Source organism: Lycium ferocissimum, chromosome 3 (genome assembly GCF_029784015.1).
Source record: "Lycium ferocissimum isolate CSIRO_LF1 chromosome 3, AGI_CSIRO_Lferr_CH_V1, whole genome shotgun sequence".
Taxonomy (NCBI): Eukaryota; Viridiplantae; Streptophyta; class Magnoliopsida; order Solanales; family Solanaceae; genus Lycium; species Lycium ferocissimum.
Window position 1 is genome coordinate 5,161,082 of NC_081344.1, and position 9,919 is coordinate 5,171,000.

The 9,919-nt window shown below is 36.1% G+C and overlaps 1 protein-coding gene across 1 annotated transcript; it reads right to left on the reverse strand.

Annotated features, from left to right (window-relative positions):
- Positions 1–850: 850 nt before the first annotated feature.
- LOC132049413 (digalactosyldiacylglycerol synthase 1, chloroplastic-like) lies at positions 851–8,910 on the reverse strand. The gene is made up of 8 exons (XM_059440207.1): positions 8,470–8,910; positions 7,570–7,867; positions 5,897–5,929; positions 4,910–4,997; positions 3,676–4,157; positions 3,321–3,587; positions 2,776–3,125; positions 851–1,763 (listed from the first exon to the last, which is right to left on the reverse strand). Exons 1-8 carry the CDS (start codon positions 8,793–8,795, stop codon positions 1,238–1,240), a joined length of 2,370 nt encoding a protein of 789 aa, XP_059296190.1. The 5' UTR covers positions 8,796–8,910; the 3' UTR covers positions 851–1,237.
- Between the last annotated feature and the right edge of the window lie 1,009 nt (positions 8,911–9,919).

A 9,919-nucleotide genomic window follows, 5' to 3' on the forward strand; every position in this document is an offset into this window, starting at 1 on the left:
GTTGTGGTGTAGTGACTGATACTACTCCATCTTTAACCAAGAGGTCTCTAGTTAAGCCTCTACATTTAATCATCATTGTTAGAAAGTCTTTGCCCCCAACGGGACTAAAATACGAATCCGGATTTAAGCCTAATGTGGATACTTGACACCAAATGGGAAATCCGAAAAAAGACAAATTTTGATACGTACTTAGCAGCTAAGTGGTACGTGGTTGACAAGTTCATAATGTGTCCATACATATTCCCCAATAAAAACTTGATTCTATTGTAAATATTTATGGTTCCATTAATAAGAACCAACTTATGAGTAAGTTACAAAAAGTCATGTCTGAGAACCCCAAACACTATAGAAGCTATAGTCCACCTAAAGATTGTCAAATATGTCTTTTCTACAGATCCTTGTTTTTAATGAGTCACTTCAAACGATTCCATAGCTCGTCAAAGAACCACAAATTTTGGAAATGCTATCCTCAAACATTACTATTAAGAACCGAAGATCGTATTATCCCTCGTAGCTTACGATTGAGCCCTTTCACATCATGAATATGGGCCCCCATTCATCAAACACTTCTATTATACGCTTGGAGCTGTAATAAAAACTCTTGGCCCAGTATTAAATATAGAACTGGGCTAACAAAATAGCTGTTGATTTCATTTAGTTCCTTCGCACCCACTGACCACTGTTACATACACTTTCTCACAAGTGAATGAATTACTTTACCTGCTATGCAACAAAGAAAGAACTACAAATTCTCAAGCATAGCAGCCTACTGATGTAATCAAAGACAACAACATTCCCGTATAATCCCACAAGTGGGGTACTGATATAATCAAAGACATTATGCAAAAAGTGGCAAGGAATTTAGAGTAATATTCATGCAGCTACAGATCACAACTACAACATAATAACAGTCGTACAAGCATAGTCCAAGTGACCAGTTGCTTCAGCTGATGGAAATTTTCTAACTGCAAAAGAATTTAAGAAACAACCTAGTCCTAAACTTGGAGTACCCCCGACACCATTTAACATGGAAAAAGAGAGGTATGACTATTACAAGTTATAAACTTTACGTATGATCCTATAAACTACCCCTGCGGGTTTAACTGCATCAATAGCTAGAAAGCATCTAGACCCAGACCGTTAGCATTGTAGCTAAGGATTAACCAGCATCCAGTTTACCTAACATCTTATAATACATATTAGAAATAATGATATACATGTCAGTTACGTATTCTATTTACCAGCCATATATTGGGTTTTCTACCTGAGGTGGCAAGAGACGGAGATCATTGCAATGCTGCTGGTCATAATCCCGTGTTCTAGGTATTGCGCCAGTACACAACCTCAAGAACTCATTTCCTGTAAGACAATAGTGAGCAAACGCCAGACCACCATCAACCATCTGTTCTAGGTTTGGCATGGAAACTGATTTACCCATGCCCTTCCGACGTCTCCTGTCCAGACTTGTTTCACTACTCAAAACCTTGTCGAGGTCAGAATATTCCATGAACCTCTGCGTAGCAGCTTCCCATGAAAGCTTATATTGCTCCTCGGGAGTGAGAGGATGAGGCTCACTAGACATTGCCTCTTCAACTTTTGCTACAAAGTCTTCAGGTGTCTTGTAAGTAAAACAGTTGGGAAATGCCTGGAAAAACTCATTAGATGGGTGATCCGCACAGACTACAAATTTCCCCATTGCAAGAGCCTCAGCTGTGGCAGTACAGAGCACATCACTGATGCTAGGATTTATGAAGACTTTGTAACTGCCAAGTAAAATATGTACATTAAAAAAAGTGAACTTTAAAGAATCAAACAGGGAACACAAAAATGGGAAAGTTCAACTACTAGCATCAAACGAAGGTCAGCAAATTATCTGTATTCGACCTTGTTGATCAAGCACAAGATCTAGCAGTTGGAAGTACCATGTCAATGAAAAATCCCCAAAAAGAAAAAGAACAATTACAGTTTTTTGCAAAAGATGTCGGAGAAAGTTTTAAAACTTTATCCAAGTAAAGTCGTTAATTAGGTATCTAGTATCTGCCCCTTCAAAAGAAGTAGAAAATTTAAACCCAAGTAAAATTGAAACCCTTAGATAGGAGGGTTTGGAAGACCCAGATTAGGGCAGAAGGCTAATAGATAGTCTCGTTTATCCTTCCATATTTGTAGTCACACTATCGCGCTATAATTTCTTGTGCTTTGATTTCTGCTGCTATATGTTATTTCCTATAATTTGATTATCTTATTTAATCTGTGTCGCTTTCGTTATTTGCATTTCCATATCGCTTTGAATTTCTTGGCCCTATCTGACCTCTTTTTATGCTTTCTATTGAGCCGAGGGTCTTTCGGAAACAGCCGTCCCACCTTGGTAGGAGTAAGGTCTGCGTACACTCTACCATCCCCAGACCCCACGCGGTGGGATCTCACTGGGTTGTTGTTGTTGTTGTTGTAAAATTGAAATCCCACCAAGGAGTATATCTGCCCCGTACTAGACATCTAACATAAATCAGGCGGGACATGCCTTAATTACTCTTGAGGTTACCCTTGGTGATTATAAGAACATCTTTACCATCTTACTCACTGATACACTAACAGTAATTCTAAAATCATTTTGCCACAAGGGAGCAAAATGTTACTATTGCCAGTTCCATTAAAATTTCTCTGTGATGCTTTATAGATCATAACACCAAATGAAACGAGACGCACTGAATAATGCTTATTCTGCTGAACAATTTCTACATTCTTCAATAATAAAAAGTTCTATTAAAGGATCCTTACCCGTGAAGAGAATCATCTGCATGGTCTCTACCTTTCATAAAGTTGACATTGAGATTTAACCTCTTTGCCGTACTCTCTACTTCATGAGCATCTTCGCCATTGCCAAACACATCCAAATTAAAGCCATCAAGGTCAGTTTTGTGCTTTGATAACAGATCTATCAACTCCCTGTATCCCTTTGCCCAAACCATTTTGCCTAAGAAATATGCCCCTTTAGAGAAAACTTTCTCGCCGCTTTGTCTATCTGCAGCTGCTTTTTTTCCTATTTTCAGAAACTTTGGGTTGACACCATGAACGTTGCAGACCAAAGACTTCGGTAGATCTTGTGTAGCAGCAGAAAGGCGAAGAACCTAAACAGGAAAATTGACATCTCAATTATGACCAACATGAAATAAAAAACAGGGTGATTTAAAATTTCAAAGAGGGCATAGTGCTTTTAAAAGCTGTGTTAAAGCATCTTTGAATGCTCAATGATGCATGTAACCCACAGTTTCCCTCTTTTTCCTTTCAGGTGGAGAATAGAATAGTCCATAGACTAAACATACCTTGTCACAATATGCTCTCGTGACCCAATTGTTAATGTGTTTCACAAAAAAAGCTTGAAGAGCCCCATTCTTTTCCCTCTTGATATATTCCAAATAGTTCGTGTGGACGATGCCAACAACATGGTTAAATTTATCAGTCCAACGTTTGCCATGGTGGTACCAATTGAGATGTTCTGGCTCCTCCAAAATTGCAATATCGGCATCCCTAGATGGGATAAACTGAGAAGTGTCTCCAGCTGGTAATATACTTCGCCTTTCTTTGGCGAACTGGAAGGTAAAATAATTCATCAATAATCACATCCATACATCTTGCTCATCATATTATAATTTATTTAGCTAGTTAATCAGGGACTACCTTTCCAGGGTAAAATGATATCTTGAAGTTGGCCTTGAAACCAATTCGCTCCTCGAGCCAATTGCGTATATAAAGCTCCTGATCTTCAGGAGAACTAAAAGTAAGTTGGTTTGGATAAACTAACTCTTGGTCAGACTTACATAGCCATGGAACCAGCAATGTAACATTCTGCTTTTCTGATTTGGCTAAGTAAGCTGCTCGGAATAGAGGATTCACAGCAGTTCCCGTCATCCAAGGAAGGCTAGCAGTTGTAATTATTGCTACATGTCTTTTATCACCTGCTGGGTTCTGCTTAGCATCTCCCCAAAATCCACCTTCATAGCAATGACCAGTACTCTGAAGAACACTGGCGATTCTTAAATCTAGTTCATCATTCATAATTTCACCATCAATCAGTGAGGACTCTCCTCCGGGTAAGGAATGTAGCAAAAGCTTGCTTTGTCCTTTGCTGTATAAGCTTTCCACTATCTTCTCTGATATATCTGCAAACAAATTAAAGACACAGAGAAGATGGCTTATGGTGTCAACAGACAGCAGATAGACATTTAAAAATTAGAACAAAATAAAAAAGAAAGCAAAGTTCAGTTTATGCTTGTAAATCATTAGAACCCAGAATTGTTATTTTATATTGAGGATCTGACACATCAAGCTTCCTTATTAAATTCTGTTACAGTTTTTCTTATACGTGTAGACTGAGTTACTCACATATATCATGCAAATGTTCTGCATCACCATGTTGGACATGTCAAGGACAAATTATGGAGAAACTATCTGACTATACTTGTTGAAAGTTTGTAATTAACAGAGCTACCACAGATTTCACACAAGATTTGTGTGCAAAAATTTAGTAATTTACTATAAATAAAAAATGAGAATATTTTTTCAAATATATCTTGATGCAAAAGTAAGCTAACCATCCTAGTTAACGTGCAACAGTAGGCTATTCATCCTACGAAATGAACAAAAAGAATAAATGATATCTAGAGAAAAGTGAAAGCACAATAAAATATCAAACCAAGTGCGTATAGGTAGCATCACCAATTTGACTTATGCTATTGAAGAATATCTACCTTCAACAGATTAAATAGACTAAGCATTAAAAAGAAGAAAAATGAGGACATTCACGTAGAGTCATAGACTAAATGCGTAGGTTGAGCATTGAAAACGGAACATAAACAACAAAGACAATCCAAAATCACAAGAAGTAATTTGTAAACGCCAATTGAACTATTACCTCTTTTTATTCCAATTTGATCCAAAAACGGGCTCGATTGTCTAACTAAATATGCCAACAGTTCTGGCACATCAAGTGGTGGCACTCCCTGCATAGATGAATATCATGTGAGGATGGATAAGAGAAAGAAAATGTCGCTCGTCTAATTGCTTTCAACCTACTAGAATAGAATTTGATCCTAGTTTAAATTCGCCAATAATTAACCCTCAGAGACTAGCTCCTAGTTAGTAAATATTATGTCCAATTTTTCAGTTAAGGTTAAAATCCAAGAATAAACATTTTATGCTGTTGACGTGTAATCCAACTTGTATACATAAAAGGAAAGAATAGTTGTTTAAAATGTTCATTTCATACCTAAGCTCCAGTCAGATTCACAGAGGGAAATCAAGAGAAAAATAAGAGAGAGAATTTTCATTTCACTTGTTTAAATAGTGAGAAAAATAAGAGAAAGTGAAACGAAAATGATCTTTGCTCTCGCTTATCAAGAAAAAAACAATATCTCCTCCCCGTGTATTCCTACTAAATTTCCATCAACCTCATAGATAATAAAGACCCGTTTGGCCACAAGAATTATTCACTTTTTTCCGGAAATTGTTTTCACTTTTTTCAAAAATTAGTGTTTGGCCATGAAAATTCCAAATACAACTTGAAGTTGTATTTGGAATTTGAAAAACAAGAAAAACTTGTTTTTCACAACCAAAACAAGTACATTTCAACAAAAAAAAATCTATTTGCAAAATATGGCCAAACACAACTCCAACTCCAAAATTCCAAAAAAAGTGAAAAAGTTTTTGATTTCTATGGCCAAACACCTACTAAGTGCACAGCCAAGCTAGGCAGGAGAAATGTTTTTATTTTCTCTTTCAATTCCTTTCCTTTTCTCAAACTATTTCAGCAGAGTATTAAGTGCGGGCACAGTCCAAATCAAATGCATAGAAACCCATGTAGCATAAAACTTCATCCAACGTTAAAAGATAAGACAGCAACCTTTGTCTCTTCTGGTTCCTTGCAAATTGATTTCTGGAAAACAATTAGACAAATAGAAGAAAAAATTAATCACATGGATAATATCAATGTAATACAAATGCGGGTAAAGACAACTTACATAACAAGCCAACACATAATTGTGAAGGAATCGAGAGACAGAAGGAAAGAACTAAAAGATCTAAATGAAGAAAGCAACTGTTCGTGCCTGATGAGTTAAACAAACCCAAGCTTACCCTCCCGTTGCGACAAAACTATTCACGTATACCATTAAACAGTGAGCTGAATATGAAAATCAACTCCATCAACTATTTGACTTAATCCCACAACACAGAAAAGAAATTCCAGCAATTACCAGCATCAAGATGGGACAACCTAGCCCCCAAGGTTTTAGGGTTTTGGTCTAGTGGTAAGAGTACAACACTATGTGCGGGTTAAGCGCACGTCACAGGTCTGAACCCTGTCGCAGACAAAATTGATATTTAAGTGGAGATGGATAGAGGGGCAAACACATTATCCACCAAGTTTCCAACCATGCATGGCTCCAGGGATTTCTCGGTTAACAAAAAAATGGGGCAATGGGAAAACTGTTAGTACAGTAATCCACAAACTAAAAGTTTCAAAAATAAGAGAAATAACGCATCATCAAAATATCTTGCAATTTGAACCTAAGACCTCATGGTGCTCCACCCACTTCATTGACCACTAGGCCACAGCCTTGGGTGCTGGTTGTGCTTATCCCGAAAAGGAAATAGAATTGTTATACCTAACCTACTAGGTAGAGGCGGATCCAAGAGTTGAACTTTATGAGTCTGAGTTCAAAATTCTACCACATCCATTTGATTCACTGGGTTTGGAATCTATTGTTTAGGCATTTACTGGATCTTTTAACACATATGTTGGGCCTGAACAAAGTTATTGAATTTGAATGAACACATAAATTGTACACTAAGTCCGCCCCTAGCTACAGCTGATACTACAGTCCAATTATTGCTTTTAAAACTTAACTTGAGAAGGCATATCATATAATGATAAATCATATTACACAGTATTTCTCATATAATAAGAGAGGGGTTGAGGAAAAAGAACCACAGAGTTAAACTTTCAGTATAAAAATATTTTTGATGTCCTAGGAACTAAAAGCAAACAACAAACGCAAAGCTAACAATGTGAATTGTAGCACCCTCTTAAAACACATACCTTCTTTCTTAAGAGTACTTGTGATAAAAGCTGAAGAACCAAATTCAGATGCTATTCCTCTGTCGAATTAGAGGTCATTTAAGTTACAATTTGCTTAAAGTTTTTTGTTTTTGGGAGAGAGGCAATTAGCTTTCTATTGAAAAATCTTTGTGACTGTCACGGGGTAGCAGCTCATAACCACTAGCCTACAAAGATCATTCATCAAAACCAAACACCTACCCAATTTCTTCAAACTAAACAATTAACACATACATCAAAAGTTTCATACCAATTTTTACTTGACAAAATCAAAGGTATTCCAACAAATGTAAACAGGAGGAAAAGACCATCTATATACTCATCAAAGATTCATTTTTTAAAATAGCAAATCATTTCAAGTACCTATGGTTTTAGTCCATGAATGAAAACCATAGATATGTTCCATAATAAGGAATGATTAACAAGAATAAAGCATGGTAATCAGAATCAGAAATTACCAAGCTTGACTTCACTTTCACCACAAATTCACTGTTCTTAATCCCTTCAATAATATCTGCCGCAGATGAACTTGATCCCGTTAGCTCCACCTCCAGCTCCCTTAACCGAGTTTTAAAAGCTTTAATTGGCTCCCAATTAAACTCCCCAAATTGCCCTTCTTCCTTAAGCCTCTCTCTCCTCCACTTCCTCCACCTCTCCTCCTCTTCCACTTCCGATACAATCGCATTCTTTATCGCTGATAAATCTATCTTAAGCTTCCCCTGTGTTGGCCACTTGAACTCCGGCGACGAGTAAACCCTGCAAATAGACGTGTCAAAATTAGCCCAAAAAACCTTGATCCGCCCAACCCGCCCAAATTTACTCGTCCATTTTGACCCGCTCACTTTAGCCCATTTAAAACTGGGCTGATATTTAGTCCAAATTCACTCATGAGTAACTTTCAAAATATTTTTAAAATAAACTTTTTTTTTTCTGTTTGTTTGTAGCACACCTTCCTTGTGTCACCTTTCTATAACTAGAGACAGCTTAACTTGAAAATTTCCCTTTTTACTTAATGCAACGATTTTATATCCACACAAATGTCTAAGGTTTATTTTAGAGCACAAATTTCATAAGTCTTCCTTTCTTTTGCCAAGTTAAATGGTGCCACATAAATTGGGAGAGTATGTTATATATATAGCTCTAACAGAAGAAAAAAAAAAGATCTTATTTGGCAATTGAGCAATTCATAAGGAATCAAATAAATCAACTAAAACTTTATATGAATTGGGAAGATGCTAAAGTATGAATTGGGAAGATGCTAAAGTAACTTATTGACCTGCTCATTTATTAACTTAGCTTATCTCAGCCCATTTTGACACACTTACATTTATTAACTCAGCCCATTTTGACACACTTACCGACGAATCTCAGAAAGCTTGGGTTTAAGCTTCTTAACAAAATCAATCTCTTTCACCGGTGTCATCGTAGTGGCAGATGATGTAATTACTGGAACAACAAAGGGCGATGATATTGAAGCTGAATTAAGGAAATTCTCAAATTCTCTATCAGCTAAGTTTTTAAACGAATTCGCTCGGTTTTTAATGAGCTGTAGATCCGCGTCTGCAGAGGATCGTACCTCTTGCCATCCTTTTGATATAAACGACAACGCTTTCTCTGCTGTTACGGATGAATTTGAACCGTTAGATGGACGTGTTCGAGTATCCGGTGGCCGGAAATTGATCATTTTTTCGGGTCGGGTTATGGAATTTTCTAGGGGTTATGAAGAGATATTGGAGTGTTAGAGAAGGAAAGTGATGTCCTCTTTCTTCTCCAATTGGGGAAGAAAGAAGTGAAAAGGAGGGACGGCTGAGAATTTAAAGGCTACGATTTTGGAGAATTAGGTGGCATTCGAAAGTGAAATAATTTAAACTTTTTGATCTAAAAATTTATTTTCTTGGAAACTAAGTAAAATTTATTACTCCTCCGTTCATTTTTACTTGTCTAGTTTGAAAAATTAAAAGATAATTTAACATTTTATACATATTTTATCCTTATTATTGATTATTGAGTTGAAAAGTTTAGAAATTCTTAGTGGCTGCATAACTTTTAAAGTATGTGTTATTGATTTCAATCATTAGATTACTTTGCAATAATTAGGAATGATATAGTAAAATTATTATTCTATTTTTTGCTCGTTAAAGAGCGTGTCAAATCAAAATATGACAAGTAAAAACTAGACAGAAGGAGTATATATCACCTCTAATTATTACTAAGTCATCTAATTATTGAAATCAACTAGATATACTTTAAAATTTGTGCAGCCACTAACAATTTGTTAAAGTTTTCAACCCAATAATTAATAGCAAGGGTGAAACAGATATGGAATGATAAATAATCCCTTGATTTTTCAAACTGAACCAGTAAAAATGGACATTAACCTTTTAGTATAGAGGACAAGTAAGACGGCGGCGGGAGTACATATTTAAAAATTATGTAAAAATTATTCTAAGTTACAACAATTTATAATCAGAAATATTTAAAAGATTATATAACAAAATTACGATCAATTAAAGATTTGTTCGAATTTCGAAATCCGAAAGGTACCAATTACATTGAAATGGAGGGAGTAATTTGTTTTTCCATATGGGAAATTTTTAGGCTTAATATAATGGGCGAGAGATGAAACGTGAGTGGACACGTAGGATGAAACCGTGTTGATTGGATACGCGGGAAATGAGGTGGAAGTATGGAGTTCACTGATGTGGATTTGGTCACGTGAGCTGATAACGGAATTTATATTAGCATATTCGAATTTACTTAAGATTCGAGCATAATTAATAATATATAAAGAAAAAAAAATAAGTTCGT